Source organism: Dasypus novemcinctus, chromosome 3, assembly GCF_030445035.2.
Source record: "Dasypus novemcinctus isolate mDasNov1 chromosome 3, mDasNov1.1.hap2, whole genome shotgun sequence".
NCBI classification, from domain to species: Eukaryota; Metazoa; Chordata; class Mammalia; order Cingulata; family Dasypodidae; genus Dasypus; species Dasypus novemcinctus.
In genome coordinates, this window is record NC_080675.1 from 35,813,730 (window position 1) to 35,836,546 (window position 22,817).

At 35.8% G+C, this 22,817-nt stretch overlaps 1 protein-coding gene across 1 annotated transcript in view; it reads right to left on the minus strand.

Annotated features, from left to right (window-relative positions):
- Positions 1-17,509, minus strand: part of RBM25 (RNA binding motif protein 25) — a 57,816-nt gene extending 40,307 nt beyond the window's left edge. The window contains exons 1-4 of the mRNA XM_004466053.5: positions 17,103-17,509; positions 9,187-9,307; positions 4,088-4,137; positions 2,475-2,642 (exon numbers count right to left, since the gene is read on the minus strand). Coding sequence (XP_004466110.1) covers positions 2,475-2,642; positions 4,088-4,137; positions 9,187-9,292 — 324 coding nt within the window. The 5' untranslated portion in view covers positions 9,293-9,307; positions 17,103-17,509. The remainder of the gene's footprint in view (positions 1-2,474; positions 2,643-4,087; positions 4,138-9,186; positions 9,308-17,102) is intronic.
- Positions 17,510-22,817: the final 5,308 nt, after the last annotated feature.

Below are 22,817 nucleotides of genomic sequence, written 5' to 3' on the forward strand. Positions count from 1 at the left end.
GCATGGCATAGCACCATTATTTGTAATAGCCAAAAGATGGAAACAACCCAAATGTACATGAATTACTGAACTGATAACCGAAATATGGTACAGCCATACAATGGAGTATTTTAACCATAAAAAAAAATAAAACATATTTGCTATATGCTGCCAACATGGATGAACCTTGAAAACATTATGCTAAATGAAATAAGTCAGACACAAAAGGTCACATATTGTATGACTCCATTTATAAGGTATCTAGAATAGGCAGTTTACAGTGATTACCAGGAGCTAGGGGAAGAGGTGTAGGGGAGTTAGTGCTTAATGGGTATAGTTTCTGTTTGGGATTATAAAAATGTTCTGGAAATAAATAGCAGTGAAAGTTACACAACAGTCAATGTACATTGAATTGTACACTTAAAAATGGTTAAAATGGGTTTTATTATGAGTATTTTATCATTAAAAAACACACTAGGCAAAATGAAATAGGCCAAACACAAAAGGTCACATATTGTTATGATTCCATTTATATAAAATGTCCAGAACAGGCAAATTCATAGAGCCAAAATAGATTAGTGGTTGCCAGGGGCTGAGGGGAAACTGAGAAAAAACGAAAAAAAAAAAAACCTGAAGGTAGTATGAAAAAATATTAATATCTGACAAAAGTAGGTCTTGTGGGTATCTGTATTTTTTGCAAACATTTTTAAATGAAGGGATCATACAATTTACAAAACAATTATTAACAGAGTATATTACTTAGAAATGAAAAATAACTTCTCTAAGAAGTGGTAGAGATTAAGGAGGGAATGAATATGGCCATTGTTATTTTTCACTATAAAATCGCTCACCATTATTTCACTTAATTATGTACCTGTTATCACTGGGTAACATTTTTAAAAAGGAAAAAAAAAACCAAATCAATGCTTTCACCAAATCTAGTGAACTTAATACTTTCTGCTCAGAACAAAAACAGTAAATGGAATCAGTCATTTATCAGTGGATGTTAAAAACACGGTCTTAAAGGTTGCTGGACAAGACTCACAGTCTCAAAATTTCAGCACAGAGAATAATAAAAGAAAAGGTCCCTTAAAGAGAGATCTGACAACCTTAACTAAATTATTTAACTTAATATCACAAAAAATAGGATCAAGAGCCATTATGTGACTCCTGCTGTGATGCACTGAGAAGAGAACATCACCCATGAAACATTCTTGCAAAAAAATTCTTACTCTGAATCAGAGTCTAATCCAAATTTTGGAGAAAAATTCTGAAATTAAAAAACAAAAACAGTCTTAAACGACCTGGACCCTTCAAAAATGCCAATGTCATGAAAGAAAAACAAAATAAGCAAAAAAAAGCCAAAAGAAATGTTCTATACTGATGAAGTTATCTAAAGGGGCATGAAAATTAAATGCAATGTTTATCCTTGATTGGTCAAAGGTCAAAAACAGCTATTATGGACATTATAGAGAAAATTTAATGTTAATTCTTTATGTATTAGTTAATACTGTATCAGCATCTTAAATTTCTTAAGTGAGATAATGGCATTTTGATCATACAGAATGTCCTTACCCCTACAAGATATATTCAGATGTGAAATATCTCAAATTATTCAAGGGAAAAAGGTGTGTCTGCTGATTTAAAAATGCAATTGTGGCTGAAAGGGGTAGTCTGTGGATGTAATATTTCAATTGAAAGGAAGTTAGAGAATAATATAGGGAATGTATAACATTGTGATTTCAGTGGTGAATGAAGATTGTGATTAATAGTATAAAAGTGTTTTTTTACCAAGTGTTAAGAACATGGTGATACACAGGAAAATTATAATAAATAGAACTTATGGATGACAGTTAACAGTAATACTGTAATATTTTTGCAGCAATGGCAAGAAGGTGTTATTTCAATTCTAAGGGACAACCATGGAAGTATAAGGGGGTATGGGATTTTTCCTTTCACACAGTAATGAAAACGTTCTAAAATTGTCTGAGGTGATGACAGCACAACTCTGTGATGAAAATGGAAAGCCAATGAGCATACACTTTGAATGGATTGTACAAAACATGGCACTGTATACACAGGTAATCTATTGGTGGAGGATGGTAAGCAGGAGAATGTTCTATCATGAACAAAAACTAATATAAAATACTAATACAGAGTGTTAATAATTGGGTAGGTTGAGGAAAAAATACACCAAATGTACACTATGGGCTATAGTTAGTAATGCTCTTTCATAGTTTTTAACAACTGTTTCACAATCATGCAAGGAGGTGGTGGGGTGATGTACGGGAGCCCTGTATGACAATATGCATGTTTGTTTTGTAAATTCTCAACTTTTACTATACAATTATTGTTTATGTATGTTCATGTATGAATACTTCAATTAAAATTTAATGAAAAAATTAAGATGGGAGAAAATAATCACACTTCTACTTTTTCATTAAGTTTGAAATCTGTAATAAAAATTTTTATGAAAAATAAGCAGGTAAACTTACAGCCAGGAGCTGTCTTATAAGCATGTCTGAGGCTTTCTCGGAAATGTTGCCAACAAAAACAGTAGTAGTGGGACCACAATTTTCATCGTTTTCTTTAGCCTTTAAGCCTGGATGATCTTTTCTTGCTCCCAAATGCTTTCCAACCATAGACACAGTGGGTACTAAAACCTACAGTGAAGAAAGGCAATAATATTTGATCTAGTAATTGTTTCCTTTGAAGTTTAATGTAAGTTTGACTAAAAACATTAAATTTAAAGTAGTAAGCATATAACACATTATTAAAGCTCTGCATAGTACTTAAAGTTCCTTCTCCCTTTTAATATTAATAAAACTCCTTTCCCTTTCCAAAACAGACAGAACAGGTGAAAGTAATGAGTTCTACCCTCCCTCATAATGAAATTGCCCAAAGAATCTAATAGTGTACCAAGTAACTCAAAGGAAAATTCTAATTAAATAAATTTTAAGAGTAATCATTTATTCATGTTTTTATATACTAGCGTTATGACCACTTTCTTAACTACAGTGCATGCAGTGTGCAAGAGCTTTGATTAACGTGGAGAGTTAAGTTTCAAGATAGAAGACTGAATAATGAACAACTTCCGCACAGGTAATGCTTACTTAGTATAACGAGGTATTGTAACATAGCCACTCCACAGTAAAGTTTTAAGCTTGAAAGGGGAAGCGGATTTGGCTCAATGGATAGAGCATCTGCCTACAACATGGGAGGTCCAAGGTTCAAACCCATGCCTCCTGACCCGTGTGGTGAACCGGCCCACGCGCAGTGCCAATGGAGGCCAAGGAGTGACGTGCCACACAGGGGTGTCCCCCGTGTAGGGGAGCCCCACACTCAAGGAGTGCACCCCGTAAGGAGAGCCACCCTGCACGAAGAGAGTGCAGCCTGCCCAGGAGTGGGCCGCAACACACGGTGAGCTGACATAGCAAAATGACGCAACAAAGAGAGAAACAGATTCCCGGTGCTGCTGACAAGAATACAAGCAGACACACAGCAAATGGACACAGAGAGCAGACAACTGGGGGGAAAGGGGAGAGAAATAAATAAATCTTAAAAAAAAAAATTAAAAAAAGCTTGAAGGCATCATACTAGAAGAAAGTGAATATTAAGATGAAAAATAGCTTAACAGGAGCTAAAAATTAAGCAGGTAGCACAGAAAGAGTAAAAAGTACTCAACCCTAATTTCATTTTAAAATTTAAATTTTTGCAAGGGCCATCCCTATTTTCTTTCCTTTTTTTCTCTTTTAGGACATTAGCCATGTCAAGCCATTCTGTCTTTCAGGACCAAGACAAGATGAGGTAGTGATCTACATGTCCTAAATCTTTGGTAAAAAGTATCTAAAGAGTCTAGAAAATATTTAAAGGGAAAAACCATAGAATTATCTATTTAAGGACCATATTTTAGGGAACAACTGCATATATGTATATATACATGAAAAGGAAACTCATTCGACTATGCAATATGATTTTATACATGGATGTTCTCACTCTGTTATTCTTTTAAACACATAAATAGATTAGTCTATGTTGATTATCAAGTTTTTAGTTTGAAAGCACTAGCTCTATATATTCCCCAATAACTGAGTAAAAGTAAACTTACAGTTGGAGCAGGAGCCATAATGCTCATTGGTACAGGAATCATTGGGGTCCCTGAGAAAACAAAAAAAGTATTACGCATCTTAAAAACATTATATATGACCATGTTCTGTATCAATTACATGCCATGCAAGTAGTGTCCCCTCTCAGGTAATATACATGGAAATGTAGAACTAATGAAAATGATATACTGATGAATGCTTTATTTTCCAAAGCAATGTGTTATCACACAGGCCTATATGAAGTACATGCAACAAAAAAATTACTCTGAAAGCAAAAAGGCTACCACATCATGCAAAGCTTTTGTCTCAAGGAATATAAAATTCTAGATGGTTTATAAATTCAAGTTAACTGTTTCAGCAGATCCTTAAAACCAGTACCTTTCAAATATAGATTTAACTTACATGTGAACAATGGTATTAACACATCATTTGAATGTAAAAACAGGTACAAAATGAGAAATTAAGCTGGAAACCTAAGAACCTTGTTATTCCTTGTTCTCTAATAGAAAACTATAATATATAATCACGCAAAGAAATGAGACCAATAATCTCAGTCACTGTCACAGATGAAACCAATCTCTAAGACAAGTGAGTGCTGCTCTAAATAACTCATTCTGTGAGTTCACAAGATGCCAAAGGGCTATTTACTATCAAGAGTCCTTGTTCACAAAATCAAGAAGGAAAAAATCTTACCATTTGTGAACTAAGAAAAAGCTTCCAATAAGGGAAAAAACAGGTAAAGATTTGTCCACTATTCTAAAATAAATTTAATGTCTCTAAATATATCAAGAAGTTCCTAAATTGCCCATCAGTTCAAATTTAGTACCAGTTTAAGGTAATTTCTCCATTTAAACTGGTAACAAAGGCGTAAACATTTAATACCATTCCTTACCTGACTATAAAATAAGTTCACATTTTTCAAATTATGATTTTTAAAGGGTTAAAAAAAAATCAAGATTCCTAATAAGCCCACAGAAAATTGTACAAAATAGAAAAAAAAAAAAAAAAAAAAGACTTCAGATTCAACCTTGGGCTCAATTCTTGGGTCTATCACTTTTTGTTATGTTACCTTGGGCCAGCTCTTTAAACCTCAACTTCAGTTTACTCAAATTCTGTTTAAGTACTTATTTCTTCAGAGTGCCTATGAGATTGACTGAGATAAATTAAATGAAGCACCAATATATAGTGGCTGTTCAAAATTATAATTAAGCAACTTGTATCTAAATTTTTCCTCTTAACTTTATAAAAAAAAAAAATACTCCCCTATTTACCAATTGTAATCTATGTGGAACCTCTTCCACAGGTAAACCTGCTATTAAAGAAAAATTTCAGAATAAAACATGTTGAAAATTTTTCTCTTTTACAGTTAGCAACTTACTAATTTCATACAATTTAGAACTCACATTGAAAAACATATTGCTACTAGTTACAAAGGTCTATGCATGCTGAAGTGATAAAAAGGTACACAAGGTATGAAGAGCATACTATGATGTGTTGTTTTTTTTTAAAGCAGGGAAAGGAGAAACATAAGCCAACATGCTAAGATATGCATAGCATTATATCTCTGGAGAGTTATACACTAGAAACTGGTAAGGAAAGGGTGCCTTTTAGGGAAGGGAAGAGGAGCTGTGAGGGAAAAAAAATCCTTTTTTCTAGATGCATGTACTACTTTTTAAAGGAAAAATGAAGGACATTTTTAAAATTTATTTTCTAATTTAATCTATAATGTTTGCCACATACAGTATCTCATTAGAGTTCAATTAATTGCAGTAATACGCAAACTGAGAAAATTATACTTGAAGACAACAGGTATTGCTGTTTTGAATCATGTTTAAAGTTTACTTTTAAAGTATTGATGCCTCTACAGATTATAGGTAGTGACTGAGTGCAACTAAAATCTGATTTATCACTCAAGTAAACTATGTTTCCCTTAAACAGAAATGATACCATACACTGTTATGAATGAAATCCTAACTATAACAGTGTTACTGCTCTGTGAAAAAATTCCCACATTAGTATGGCATCAATCAAACAGGCAGTAAGAAGTACTGAAAATCTGGTTTTAGTCTGCTGACCCATCTTAAAAGAGATACAGGGAGAAATATGCCCCAATTACTTTCTCCTATTTATAATTTTGCATAATGTTCATCAGAAAATATTACACTTAGTATGTGTTCATTAAAAATGCAAAGAAATTTATTGTCTTTTATATAAACCCAATTCTATTGAAGGAAATTAAGGCAATGACTTTCCATTATCAACTTTCCTAATTGTGAACAAGTGATTAAGCTATACTCCCACTATTAAATTTTTTCACGAAGAAAAAAGAGAAAGTAAATTTTTCTTCCCTATAACTCTGTGACACCAAGACTTTTAAATAAAGTATCGTGATTATTAATAAGTCTATCATAAACTAAACTTGTATTATGGGACCACAAATATAGGAACAACATCAGGATATACAGACCAAAAGAAAAAAAAATTGATGCCCCAAAATCCAAGTGGTTGAAGATACTCTCCTTCTAAATTTGTTAATCTGTTTGAAGGTTGACAACTAATTGCACTCAGTTTTCTGATAATATTATTTTCTCAATCCACCTTTCAACAGAAATTCCTTTATAGTCCACTAGTGTCCAAAATTTATTAAATGTTCCATGTAATAATAGTATTTAAACTTTTCCACCACACCCCTGACAGAAGATAAATACACACCCACGATTATCTTAAGCACAGCTTCAAGAACAAGCATGTCTTAAAAACCTGTACAGGGAAACGGACTTTGGCCCAGTGGTTAGGGCGTCCGTCTACCACATGGGAGGCCCGCGGTTCAAGCCCCGGGCCTCCTTGACCCGTGTGGAGCTGGCCATGCGCAGTGCTGATGCGCGCAAAGAGTGCTGCGCCACGCAGGGTGTCCCCCGCGTAGGGGAGCCCCACGCGCAAGGAGTGCACCCTTAAGGAGAGCCGCCCAGCGCGAAGGAGGGAGCAGCCTGCCCAGGAATGGCGCCGCCCACACTTCCCGTGCCGCTGACGACAACAGAAGCGGACAAAGAAACAAGAAACAAGACGCAGCAAAAAGACACAGAAAACAGACAACCGGGGGAGGGGAGGGGAATTAAATAAATAAAAATAAATCTTTAAAAAAAAAAAAAAACCTGTACAAATATTTCATTCTACATCATACCAATGCATAAATAGTTGTACTGATTTTTAGGATTATGATTTTCCTCCAAATTCTTCAAGTCATAATTTATATTCTATAACGATTACTATATTTATCTTGTGGCTTTTCACAACTACTGATACACTGATGTTATTCAAGATCTGGGTGGGGGAGGTCTCCAAAGTTGAGCCAGGGCAGTGAACTATCCCTAATTTCCTAATTCAATATTAAGAAATGAATATGTTGGGAAGCAGATTTGGTTCGACTGACAGAGCATCAGCCTACCATATGGGAGGTCCAGGGTTCAAACCCAGGGACTCCTGACCCGTGTGCTTAGCTGGCCCACACAGAGTGCTGATGCACGCAAGAAGTGCCATGCTAACGCAGAAATGTCCCCTGCGTACAAGGAGTGCACCCTGTAAGAAAGTCATCCCGCACAAAAATAAGCGCAGCCTGCCCAGGCGTGGCACCGCACACGTGGAGAGCTGACACAGCAAGATGACGCAACAAAGAGAGAGAGATTCCCAGTGCCGCTGACAAGAATGCAAATGGACAGAGAGAACAGACAATGGGGTGGGGGGAGGGAGGATAAATAATATACAAATCCAAAATAAAGATAGATCTGTTTGTACAACCCCTGTAACATACTTAGTATGAATTAGCAAACATTACGAAGCAAATGCAATATGCAGAGAGTGCAGACAATGGGGTGGGGGGAGGCAGGATAAATAAGTGAATATACAAATCCAAAATAAAGATAGATCTGTTTGTACAACCCCTGTAACATACTTAGTATGAATTAGCAAACATTACGAAGCAAATGCAATATGCAGAGAGTGCAGACAATGGGGTGGGGGGAGGCAGGATAAATAAGTGAATATACAAATCCAAAATAAAGATAGATCTGTCTGTACAACCCCTGTAACGTACCTAGTATGAATTAGCAAACATTGTGAAGCAACTGCAATGTGCTGTTGATTTTGACAGTTAAGCTCTTTAGTAAAAACAACGTAATTTCAAAAGAAAATCCAATGGTTAAAAAACAGGTCCCTAGGGTAAAGTTTTCCTCAAATAGAAATATTATAAGATCATTTGCCTGTATTACGTGCATTATATGTCAAAAGAAAATACTTCTAAAACACAAATTAAGGGAGATATTCTTAGATACTATCTTTTGGAAAGGTGGAGAGTAGGACTGATTTTGTGTGAAATGTTTTATAACCCTATTAAAATAGAAAAATATCTGGACTATCACACATAAAGCCAAAGAAAAACTATCACTTTCCCTTAGCCCAAGCAATGTTAACTGCATACTTCAGGATGATTCTCAAATATAAGTTCTTGTACCTATCCTTAAATAGAAGCCTAAAAATCACCTGAGAACTTCTAAAAATAAAGATTCCTAGTCCCCAATTTCTGAGAATTTGATTCAGTGAGATGGGGTAGGGACTGAAATTTTTTTAATTCAATAAAACTTCAGAGAAAAGAAGAATCTTTTACATATCAATACATTAAAATTGTCATGTGAAAAAAGCTAGGGACACAATGTATACAGAATATTACAATGTATCTATTTAAACAACAAAAAACTCTAAGTGAAAAGAGAATATATACTTGTAAGATATATGACAAACATTTAGAAGTTTAAAGAAGCTCATGACTCTGGTTTTGTTTCCCTTTCTCTGATGGTAACAGATGAGTGGGCATGCGGAAAATCTTTCATTTTATACCTTTCCACATTTTTAAAACTTCCCAGATGAGTCTGACACTCAGCCAGATTTGCAAACCACTGCCAAAGGAAAATGAGACATCACATTTCCAAACCAATACTAACATATCTTTACTATTTTATATATTCACATATACATCATTTTCCTAATGTTAATAGGTAATAACAAAAAATACAGGTTTAAAATCAAACAACAGTATCAACAAACTTACCTGGAGGTACAGGTGGAGGAAAGCCAGGAAACTGTGGGGGTGGGATCCCTGGTGGGAGTGCTGGGATTCCCATGGGAGGGCGATTCAAGTGAGGGGGAAAAGACATTCTTACTGCAGCGGTCTGAAGAAAGAAATCATGACAAATCATTTTATTTGAAAACTTTACAATTTAATATGCCTGGTTTGTTGGCCTTCATTTTTAGAGTATCTGCAAAATTCTAACATTTTCTTACCCAAAGGAGTTGGCAAAGACCCTCTTTTCTCTGTCTGTCCATTGAGAATTTTTAAAACTTAGATCTTTTCTAAAATAAGTTCCCAAAATGTACACGATCTAAGTTCAGGATAGACTCCTACAATCATATGGGAATACATATAAAAGAAGAAAAAAATTTTGAGGTTCAGTTAATATCCAAAAATTAAAAGCCAAACATCAATGAATATTTTTAAACCAAACTCAGAATCCAGGAGGGTATTCTAACAGTATTTTTTTAAAGTGTTCTTATGCATTCATTTTTTATACTCATCAGCACCCTGAAAACTAAATATACAAAGTTGTAGTATTAGTTGATTAAATGTGGCCAATTACTCAAGGACAAATTTGTCAGTGAACTACAAATCTGAGGATAGGAAAAAACTGACATGAAGTCACACAGTAACCATTCAAATAAAAAGAGAAAACAGATCTTGTAGCAATGAGACAAAAGTCAACTTTTTTAAACCTTAAAAGTAAACCTCTTAACCATTCTTAAATTCAAGAATCAGATGCTAACTTTTGATCTTAAACAAAACAAGAACACACTGAACAATTTTAAGTATAGTTTGTCATAGTATTACTTAAAAGAAACATAACTGTCTTTTAGTTATATGAATAGAAATATTTACAACTTTTCCTTTCTTCAAAAAAAATTTTTTTTTTCTGTCGACAACATACTTAAAAGTCCAGAACTTTGGAAAAACTAGAAAAACAATGTTCTAGAAGGGATCCATGCATCAGTAAAAATGTCATCCAAAATAGGTAGATTTATTCCACATCAGTGATTCTACAAAATTCGAGCAACAGAAGATATTTCTGATGGACACCAGGCAAAACCCCTCCACCAATGCTCCATAACCAAATGAGTCCACAGCTGTTAAAAGCTTCTTAAAACTGTTTGTCTATTATTTTCTTTTTTGGGGATTTATACATCGCTCCACTCACCCTTGAGAAGAAAGAAAGTAAAAGTACAAGTCTTCCACTTCCTTTCCCCCTAATACCAAAAATTTGGTATATATTGTATTCTTCTAAATGTTTTTCTATACACTAATAATCATTTGTGCTTTTCTGCAATGTAATCATACTGTATCATTACATTCATTTCTCCCTCGTTATCACTAACATGTCTTCTTGATGTGAGTTTTATTCCATTCTTTTTAATGCTACAAATTATTTTTAACACAGACATGTAATAATTATTTAACCAACACTGAGGGTTGGGCACCACTTTTTGGCAGTTATGAATAACATTGACTATTGGATATATAATTGTATGTACCTGTGCTACTTAATCTATAATACAGATTAGAACTATATGTATCCATACTTCACCTCCACATCATCCTCCAAAACAATGGTATAAATTTATATTCCCAGTTCTAGTATGCAAGTATGCCCTTTTCCTCCCATTCTGAAATAAATCAGAGTTTAAATTCTAACAATCTATTAGGTTAAAAAACACTCATTTTAATTTGCATTTCCCTGATGACTAAGGAAGCTGAGTATCTTTTTACCTGTTTTTAAAACATTTCTTAAAAAGTTTTTAAAACATTTCCTTTATGATCACAACTGTTTTCCCTCAGTTTTCATTTAACTTAAAAAGTTAAGACTAATACAACATTCTATAAAATTCAAACTTCAAGTTTATAAAACACAGTGCACTTAAAATATTCAGAAGGCTTTATAGTTAAAGGGAATTCCTAGGGTAACTTCATATGCTTAGCAAATAAGATATCGGAAATGCTTTAAAATATTAGGTATCAGCATAAATTAAAAAGGAAAAATACAATGTTTTGATTCTTTTTTATTTTAAAATGTTATACTTTTTGCTCAAAAAATGAATACATTCTATATGGAAAGGAGGTAGCTGTATCTGTCTTTTAAAACAGAGAGGGCTACTGTCCTACTTACAGAAGCTCTTCTATTATCATTATAATACTCTATCTCAGCACTTTCTTAGGAGAGCAGTTCATTTTAATACCTGTTGAATAAATAAATTAATCAATGAATGAGGCAATAAAGAAACCATGAGGACCTTATTAAATTTACTAAGATGTTACTATGTGCCAGGTACTACACTAGCAACAACCACTACAGTTTAGCCATGAATTCAACTTAGGAACCACTTTTCCCCCAATCAGTACTGGATATAAATAATAATTTGAAAAAAATTCTATATTCTTGGTGTTTAAACTATATTTCAAGGTTTTCAAACGTGTAATTCATTCTATGAGCTACACAGATATGTGTACCTTTAGTTTATGCCAATATAACTATTCCATGAAAAATTTCCCTTTTATCTGTAGGTGCTCAAAACAATTAGACTTCAAAGGTAAAATCACCACAATTAATGAACTGATTTTTATGAATATTTCTTTTTTCCATTAAGATAATGGCCCCTGTGAAATTTAATAAAAGAACACTTCTAATGATCTCTAATGAATACCAATGTTCACTTTAAATATTCTAAAATGAGAGTATCAGCCACTTTTTTCAACAGCAAATTTTACGTTTTGGCATATGTGAAAATGACTAAGAATGAACTTTCATAATCATGAACAAAGATAATGAGTTGTTACCTATAGATGCTAAAGGATAAAATAAGTAATAATACTCTTAGAATAAATTATACAGACATTAAGTTGGTCAGTGTTTTGTAGAAAACTAAAATAGCCAGAGAGCAAGGGAGTGATTTATTTTTAATATGATCAGGCCTCACCAAGAAGGTGACATTTGAGCAAATACTTGAAAGAGGCTCAGGCAGGAATCATATTCATATCTGGGGGAAGTCTTCCAAACAGAACAGAGAGTAAATACAAAGAGGCTTAAGTGGGAGCATAGAGTATTCGAGGGAGGAATTGCAAGGCCAAGAGGATGGCTGGAAGAGACTAAGTGAAAAAAAGTCGTAGGAAATAAATGCTGAGTATTACTTGGAGAGGGAGGTCAGAATGGTTCTGTAGGCCACTGTAAAGATTTTGATTTTCATTTTGAATGAGATGGAAAAGATCTAAAAGGTTTTTAACTTGACATACACTTAAACCACTGAATTAAGATGATACTGGAGGTGACAAGGGCAGAAGCAAGAGATTACTGCCATAAATCAGACAAGAGATGGTGATCTGAAACAAGTGGTAGTGGTGAAAATATAAACAAGTCTTGGATTCTGGGTGTATTTTGTAGGTAGTCATTAGATTTGCTGAAGGACTGTATATGAGGTTTAAGAAATCCATATAGGGAAACGGACTTTGGCCCAGTGGCTAGGGCGTCCGTCTACCATATGGGAGGTCCGCGGTTCAAACCCCGGGCCTCCTCGACCCGTGTGGAGCTGGCCATGCGCATCGCTGATGCGCGCAAGGAGTGCCGTGCCACGCAAGGGTGTCCCCCGCGTGGGGGAGCCCCCACGCGCAAGGAGTGCGCCCATGAGGAAAGCCGCCCAGCGTGAAAAGAAAGTGCAGCCTGCCCAGGAATGGCGCCGCCCACACTTCCTGTGCCGCTGACAACAACAGAAGCGGACAAAGAAACAAAAGCAGACAAAGAAACAAGATTCAACAAATAGACACCAAGAACAGACAACCAGGGGAGGGGGGGAAATTAAATAAAATAAATAAAAATAAAAAATAAAAAAAAAAAACAAAAGGGTTAATTTGGCTTGATTCATTTGTAAAAAAAAAAAAAGAAATCCATATAACAACATGGATGAACCTGGGGGACATTATATTGAGTGAAGCAAGCCAGACACAAAAGGACAAATACTGTATGACTACATTACTATGAACTAAATATATTGTGTAACATATTGTATGATTCTATTTATGTAAAATGTAAATATAAATCAATTTTTTTGAAAAAGAGAGAGGGAAGCAGATGTGGCTCACATAGTTGAGCACCTGCTTCCCACATGGGAGTCCCCAGGTTCGATCCCCAGTGCCTCCTTAAAAAAAACAAAAAACAAAAAACAAACAAAAAAACAAAACAAGCAAACAAATGAAAAAACCAACTCAGGTAAGCCCATGTGGCCCAGTGGATGAGCGCCAGCATCCTGGGCTCAATCCCCAGCACCAAAGCTTACTGAAATATGATTTTTACCAATATTTGACTTAAAATGGTTAAAATGTCAAACTTTGCTATCTGCATTTTACCACAATTAAACTTAAAAAATTTAAAGGATATCTGAGTAAGTAATGCTTCGTTTTTATAAAGTTTGCAAGAAACTTTATGGCCCAAAGTAACACAAACAAGCACCTATGACAGAAGTGCTTTTTATCATATGTGAAGGTGCACACACAGGTGTAATCACTTGATGAAATTCATTGACATTAAAATGAGTGCACTTCATGTAAATTTTATCTCAATAAACCTGGTCAAAAAAGAAAGATACCTAATAAGATTCATCTTTACTACTCAACATACGCATGCATTTTATTTATACTTCACTCTTTCAAACCATTCTTCTTTGGGGGGGCGGCGGCACCCCTGAAAATGCCACAGGTACACAAAATACAGTGAATTACAAAGTACTGCCTATTAACATTCCTCCACTGCAAATCTACCCAGGCAGAAAATAAAATATTTCACCAGCAGATTTAGAGGCTAGACCCATCAAGATACTCTGTAACAAAAATATTTCTAAAATGAGGCACAAAGAAGACCAAGAAATTCACCTCAGCAAACATTTTTATGTAATTCATTCATTCCTTCAATAGATATCCAGGTCCAATTATGTGCAAGGTTCTTTTTCAGGGATTTCTATTAGTTCCAAAAGGGTGAAATATAAGTTACTATATAAAGTTATATGGCTAGCCAGTGGCTATACATTAAATATATATGATTATCAATGTAATTATTTCCTGCCCTCCTCCAGACTTCTAAGTACACTGGAGGCTGGTATAACTGCAATCTCTTTATCATTTCTCAAATAGAATTTCCAAAGAACTGGAACCATCTCTGCAGAAATTATTCCTAGAAAAATGTTCCTTGCCCAAGGGATGGGAAATACTTAACAAAAAAGTTCCTTCAGAGAAAAGCTTTGCAGAGGCATGAAAATATTCAAATGTTTTGAATTTCTGAAAAGGGAGTAATCTTTTTCTGGGAGATTTCCACTTTGCTACTTTACCATTCTCAATAATTCCATAGGGACAAAAAGATTAATGGGTGCCTGGAGCTGGGGTAAGACTAGGAAGTGCCAATAGGCAGGAGGAATCCTTTTGGGGTGTTGGAAACGTTCTAAAACTGGATTCTGGTAAGGGTTGCACAATTATAAATTTACCAAGAATCATTACAATGTACGTTTATGACCACTGTATTTTATGGCATGCCAATTTACCTTTAATTTTTTTTTAAGCAATACCAATTCAGGACAACTGGCAAAATCCAATTAACACCTGAAGATAAATATTATCATATCAATGTTTATTTCCTGATTTAGATAACTGTCCTGTTGTTAAATAAGAGAATGCCCTTGTAAATAAGAGAATCCCCTTGGTAAAGGGGCTTAATTTCTGGCACTGGATTAACTGTACCTAAGTGAATGTCCTTTATCTGAGGAAATTTACTTGAAATTAAGTATTAAAGTAGCATGAGATATACAAGGTACTCCTAAATGTTTAAAAAATAGGTGAGTAGAAAGACAGATGGGCAAAAAGTTTAAAAATCGGTGGATCTGGGTGGGGAAGTATGTTGGAGTTCTCTGCATGGAGTATTAATTTTGTAACTGTATTGTAAATCTGAAGTTATTTCAAAATGGTTTTTTAAAAAGCCATATCAATAATCCTGCATAGTGGGAACATTATTATGTCCTTCCTTTTATTATCTGCATGCTTCAAAAAATTTTTTAAAGGTAGAGAAAAAAAAACGATTTAAGAAGTGATAGAGGGATCAGTCAAAATCCCCTTTTATGAGTGGCAGTGATAGTGTTAAAACTTTATAAAGAGATTTTTTTTGTTTACAAAATATTAAGGTTCAATGATTACTTCTGCTTCCAAAGTTATAAAATAATCAATATAACTATAGTCTAAATCATGTTTAAATGAAAAAAATACATAGAGAATTAGTGGCCAAAAATGTTAACTTAACTTGAAAAACATCAAACTTATATCTAAAGTAATTATCTACTTTGAAATTTTTTATTTTATTAAAAAAATATTCAGAGCCTGAAATGAAAAGGTACTAAACCACAAAATTTTAAAACTTAGTCAAAATCATTATTAATATACAGTGCTTAAATACAACAGTGAAAAAATAAAAACATTTAACATTTTCTTCCCAGGAGAAAATTCTCCTTTGGGGACCCTACCAACTCTACCCACCCTCCCCACCCCCCAAAAAACTTTGGTAATCAAGGGGAAATCTGGTAACCACATGATAAATTATTTAATTTAAAACGTCAACATTTTTATCTAGCTTCAATGTTTACAAAAACCTTCAGCAAACATTAGCGCATTTATTCTCACAATAACGTGAAGCAGAGAATGTTATTCTCATTTTGTGGATGAAGTAATTAACGTGTCCAAAGGAATACAACTAACTAGTGGGTGGGGGAGGTCACCATTATCCTGAAATTATAAATCCAATGGCTTTTCCACTATTCCACAATGTCTCTTTATAATAATAACATACAAGTAAGGAACTTCTTATGAAGGATTAACTTTATAAAAGTCTATTCAGAGTACACTGGGACTGGAACTGAAAAAATGAATGCCTTTCTAGACCTTTGAAAGCTTTGGGGAAATAATCTTTTAAAAATTAAAGATTACAAGACAATATAAAAATTATTTACATAATACTGTCAGCTATCTAATACACGTTACTTCACACTATAGAAGTCCGTTGTAAGAGTAAAAGTCCAATCTCTTCCCTCCTTTTGGTCTGCTCCATTCTGCCCAATTTCAAAATGGCATTTCCATTGCAATATAAATCCATTATTACAAAACTTCAAAATAACCTTCATACCCCTAGATCTATTTCGAAAAACCTATTTAAAAAGTAATACTGAAGACTAAACATGAGCGAGAAAAAAATAACACATTTTAATGCAGCGTTGGTGCATCCACTAAAAGGGGAGGATAGGGAAGACAGCAATACTCATTACCTAGACAAGTAAGCGGGAAGGGGCTAAAGAAAGGTGGACATTAGCTAAACTCAAGGTGGGTGGGGCCCAGTTCACTGGGTGGCGGGCTCTGGATGACCACAGAGGAAGGGAAAGAAATCCGTTGGTGGCCAGCACCTCTTTCAAATGGGTGGGTGCAGCCTGGCTTCAGCGCAGAGCCTGAGGCGAGTGTATCCTAGGCCTAGAAAATGTACCGTGGGGTTTGGGATGAGGAAAGGGCCTCAGGAAAGGGGTCCCTCGGGGAGACCAGAACAGGCCGAGGCGATTTTCTCCGTGGAGGAACATGGCCAAGGGAAAGGGAAAGTGGGCGACAATGCAAGGCAGGAAAGCTCTGACAGTAGATCCGGCCTCTTCGGGCTCCTGCGTCCCAGGCTGGGCCCACTGGTTTTTGAGGCCTAGAGCAATGAAGAAACCCAAGCCTCGAGCCCATCCCCTCCCCCACCCCAACTCCCCCCTACCCCTACCCTAGCCCTTTCACAGCCACCCGGCTTTCCTCCCTCCCCCAACCGAGGTACCCGGTCTCCTGGTTTCCACACACGTTTAGAAGCCTGAACTCACCCGCCGCTGAGGAAATGATACGGTCTTCGCGGCCTTCCGGGCTCCAGTTTACGAGTGGGCTCCACCGGTTCGAGGTTTCTGCGCGCCGCTCGCCCGTGAGACTGGTTCGGAGGGACCTACTCGCACAGGCCGCAAACACAGCCGCGCTGCGCGGGGAGCTTTCTAGAGGTCTTCCTCTTGCCCAGCATGCATTGCGGCCGGGGCGGGGAGGTGGGGAGGATCATAGAGAAGAACGCATATAGAGAGTTTTCACGGTTGGCTCTTAATCGCCAGGTAGAACCGAATGACCATAGAGGAGAAACGCCTATTAGGGACTAGAAAGGCTCGAGCTGTAAATTACGATTCACCCTGCCGTGTTTGATTGGAGACGACTGAATCTTGTGACTACGCGACGCCATCTTGAGGTCAAGGTTCCGCCTGGTCACCGCGCGAGAGGCGTAGAGGTTTTCTCACTTCCCGTAGTTTGTGTTTCGAGCATTGGAACCTTGTTCAGTGGCGCGCTGAGGTTCTGGAAAATGAATAGTTTCCTCCCAGCACTGCCGTAGAAATCTCAAGCTCTAATATGTTCCTAAAAAAGAATTACTCTTGGTCTGAAGCGAAACTGGCAAAAGTTTTGGTCTTTTTTTTTTTTTAAGTGCACGAAAAAGCTTATTAGCGCTCTGAAGGCATATAATAGGCCTGCAAAGTAGTTCAAAGATGTATGAAATACCTGGAAAGGCCAGTAAAAATATATAACAGCTTCATTAATGTAAACATACTAAAAAAAACTGATTAATGAAAATAAAACATTATGAAGGATTAGGTTGTTTCGTTTACGGACTTTATAGTCCATCTATTTACAGATCACTGTTTATCAAGTGCTTGCTTCTCAGAAGGCTAAAATGAGTTCAATATGAAGTTATCGTCTCCCTTAGTGCGTAGTACTGAACTATATGTTGGGAGTATAAAGGCGAATGGAAGTGAGATTTTGTTCCTGTCTTAGAACTGCAACACAACATGGTAGATTAGATGACAGACCTTGACGGCAGTATTGTGAAACCGGAACATTCCCACACTCCCTTTCTTTCCTGCTTTATATTTCTCTATAGCACTAATCACCATCTAAAATCCTACATACTCAATTTTGTTTATGGTCTATATTCTACCCCTCTAGAATGTAAACTTAATAATGAGTACAGGGATTATCTGTTTTCATTCACGGTTATCCCCAGTACCTACAACAGCGCGTGGTACATACCAAATGCTTAATATTTGTTGAATGAAAGAAATGATTACCATATGTTGAGTATCATCAGTACACAAAATGTGGTGGCAGACTTGGCCCAGTGGTTAGGGTGTCCCGTGGTCCAGTAGTTAGGGTGTCCGTCTACCACCTGGGAGGTCCACATTCAAACCCAGGGCCTTCTTTACCTGTGTGGAGCTGGCCTATGTGCAGTGCTCATGTGCGCAAGGAGTGCCATGCCACGCAGGGGTGTCCCCCTCCTAGGGGAGCCCCACCACGGGAAAGGAGTGAGCCCAGTAAGGAGAGCTGCCCTGCTCGAAAGAAAGTGCAGCCTGCCCAGGAATGGCGCAGGCCACACGGAGAGCTGACACAACAAGATGATGCAACAAAAAGAAACACAGATTCCCGTGCAGCTGACAACAACAGAAGCGGACAAAGAAGACGCAGCAAATAGACACAGAGACCAGACAACCGGGGTTGGAGGGAAGGGGAGAGAAATAAATAAATAAATAAATCTTTTTTTTTTTAAATGTAGCCAGAGCACTAATATAGGAAAGGCTGCAACTCACTACCTCTATCAGAGGGAAGAGAGGTGTAAAATTTATATCCATCTGTATTTCTGCTTGCTAGGTTTTCTTTCCATTAAGTAGCCCTAATTCCCAGGTCTAGTATAAGGATTAAATTAACTAGCACATGTGAAAACACTTTGTTTGGTAAAGTGCTAGTTATATTTGTAAGTAAGAGTTTATGTCTTTATTTACAACCACAAGCAAATCCTAGATATTCTTTCAGGTTATTCTGTATCCTATTGGTAGAAACATTGTACATGAATTTATGTATTTCTTGGGTAATAAAATAAAACTTAAAGAGAAAAATTATCTCAGGCAACAATTTGCTAACTTTCTTGTAGCAGACATTTATTTTGTTTATCCAGCATCCATTCCCTTACCTTTGGTAATAGCTCTCCAAGTTTCTAAAAAAGAAATCAATCTTCCAATAAATGTTCCAGATCCATGTGTTTGGATAGGAAGTTCCAACCCCAACCAGAGTTTTTCCTAGGACACAGGGATAGACTTATAGCCCAATCAAAGCCTGGTGATTTAGCCCTTATGTTGTGCCAGGCACTATTTTAGACACTTTACAAATATTTGCTCCTTTAATCCGCACAACAACCCTGTGAAGTAGAAACTGTTGTGATACAGATGAAGAAACTAAGTCTTGAAAAGGTTAAATAACTTACACAAGGTTAAACAAATAGTAAGTGATGGAGCCAGTGTTCAAACCCAGACAGACTAGTTTGTGGGTCTATACTCTTAATCGGAGTTGAGTTAGATGCTAAATTGTGTTTCATGATCTTTCCTGAAACAATCATTTGCAAGATAGGTGCAATTGCCCTTAGACAATCAGGCCCACCTGTTGAACTAAGGGAGAGGTGAGCTTTCTCTGGAACTCAAAGTCTGTGATGTGGAAAGGTATGTATTTGAACAAAATCAGAGTTCTATTAGAAAAGAAGAAGAGGGAAATGAATACTGAGAAGGCAACCATTGTTCACAAACAGTTGATTTAATTATTCTATTATTTATGGATATTTGCTTCCAATTTTGAATGAGTGTAAACCATCCAGCAAGGATCATCTTTGTACATGCCTTTTTCTAAATATGTACCTGTAATTCTCTAGGACTTACACCTGGGAGTGGAAAGGCAAAATGAAAGGGGATACTAATTCTAAATTTGAATATATATCACCAAATGTCTCTTCAAAAGGGCTATACCAATTACATGTTCGACAAATAGTTTAAACTTTTTAAAAAATTACAACACTAATGGGGGACAATCACAGTTAATTTAGTTTAATATGTTCATTTCCCTGATTGTCCCTAAAGAAGTTGAAACTTTTTTCCCGCAACTGGTATCTGAATCCAGTCCTACAACTTAAATGAAGCAATTTCATCTTTTTTTCAAAGTCCAGTGGACATTTTTCAGCCTTTATTGTATTTTACACCTGTAGTATTTCACACTTCTGTCCACTACACTTTGGCAAATCCTACTTCCTTGGCTTCAAGTCCCCACACTCTTCCTTCTACCACTCTGCCTGTGCCTTCTCAATCTCCTTAAGACATTCATCTTCTGATGTTCATGTCTCAAAAGTTTTGGTCTCCAAAGGGTCCTGTCCCAGGCCTTTCTGTCTACTTATTCTGATCCCTTAACTGACTCATCTATTCCCAGAATTTCGACAACTATCAATGTGCAGATCTATACCTGTAGCCTAAATACTCAAGTTCCCTTCTCTTGTGTCTGGCCACCTACTGAGCATCTCTATCAGGGAACTTCAAACCCACCATGGCTAAAATTAAAGTCATTTTTGTCACCCCTGTTTTTAAAATAGAGATAAAATTCATATAACATAAAATTCTCCATACTAGGCATTTTAACTATACAAGGCAGTGTGGGTTTTATTACATCCATAATGATATGCAATCATCTCCCAAATATCTAATTCCAGAATATTTTAATTACACCAAAAAGAAACCCTGTACCCATTAAACAGTCACTCCCTATATTCTTCCCTCCTGGTAACCACTAACCTGCTTTCTGTGCCTATGGATTTGTCTATTCTGAATATTTCATAAATGTGAAAACACAGAATATTGGTCTATTTTGCATCTAGCTTCTTTCACTTAGCACAATGTTATCAAGGTCCATTCATGTTGTGGTGTAAATCAGTGCTTCATTCCTTTTCATGGCTGAATAATATTCTAATTATATGTATATACCACATTTTGATTATCCTTTCATCAACTGACAGAAATTTAGGTTGTTTCTACCTTTTGGTTCTTGTGAATAATGTTGCTGTGAACATTTGTATCCAAGTTTTTGTTTGAACATATGTTTTCAATTCTCTTGACTGTATCACTAGAAATGGAATTGCAGGGCCATATGGTAATTTGAGGAACCATCAAATTGTTTTTCACAGCAGCTGCACCATTTTATATTACTACAAAGCAATGTATGAGAGTTCCAGTTTGTCTACATTCTTGGCAATGCTTGTTATTCTGTTTATTATTATTGTTGCTGTCGTTGTCATTGTTATCCTAGTAGTATGAAGTTGTGTCTCATTGTAGTTTTGATTTTCATTTCCCTAATAATTTAAGGATGTTGAGCATTTTTTCATGTGCTTATTGGCAATTTGTATTTCTTCTTTGGAGAAATATTTATTCAAATATTTTGCCCAATTTTTTTTAATGCAGGTATTGGGGCTGAGGATTGAACCCAGGACCTCCGATATGGGAAGTAAGTTCTCAATCACTCAGCAACGCTGGCTTCTACTTTGCCCTGTTTTTAATTGGGTTATTTGTATTTTTACTATTGAGGTTTAAGCGTACTTCATATATTCCGTATACTAGACCCTTACCACATATATGATTTGAAAATGTTTTCTCTGATTCTGTTGTCTTTTTACTTTATTGATGATGCCCTTTGATGAACAAATTTATTAATTTTGATGAAGTATATATCTGTTTTTTTTTCTTTTATTGCTTGTGAGCTTGGTACCATATGTAAGAAACTATTGCTTTATCCCAGGTCACAGAGATAACTATGTTTCTTTGTAAGTTTTAAATTTTAGCTCACACATTTAGTCTCTGATCCATTTTGAATTAAATTTTGGATGGTGGGAGGTAGAGGTCCAACTTCATTCTTTTGCTTATGAATATCTAGTTGCTCCAGCAACATTTGTTGAAATGATTACTCTTCCTTGACTGCAGAGTCTTGGCACCCTTGTTGAAAATCAAACTGACCATAAATTTTATTCCATTGTTTATATACATCCTTATGCCAGTACCAAGTTGTTTTGATTATTGTAGTTTTGTGGTGTCTTTTGAACTGGAAGTGTGAATTCTCTAACTTTGTTCCTTTCTTCAAGATTGTTTTTTGTCTATTCAGGGCTCCTTGTAATTTCATTTGTATTTTAAGATTGGCTTTACCATTTCTCTGAAAAGCCAGTTGGGATTTTCATAGGGATTTTCATTGAATCTCTAAATCATTCTGGGAAATGTCCCATCTTAGCAATACTATATCTTTCAATTCATGAACAGAGCTGTCCCTTCTATTTATTTCAGTCTTTTTAATTTACCTCAACAGTGTTTTGTAGTTTAGAGTGTGCAAAGTCTTGCACCCCCTAGGTTAAATTTTTCCTAAATACTATATTATTTTTGATGATTTTGTAAATGGAATTGTTTTTCTTAATATTATTTTGGGTTTGTTCATAGCTAATATATAGAAATACAACTGATTTTTTAAAAATCAATTCTGTATTCTGCAGTATTTATTACCTCTAATAGTTCCTGTGGATTTTTAGGATTCTCTCTATATAAGAAAATGTCATCTTCAAATAGAGATAGTAATACTTCTTTCTTTCTAATTTGAAAACCTTTTATTACTTTTCATTGCCTAACTGCCCTGGGTAGAACTTTTAGTATAATGTTGAATAGGAG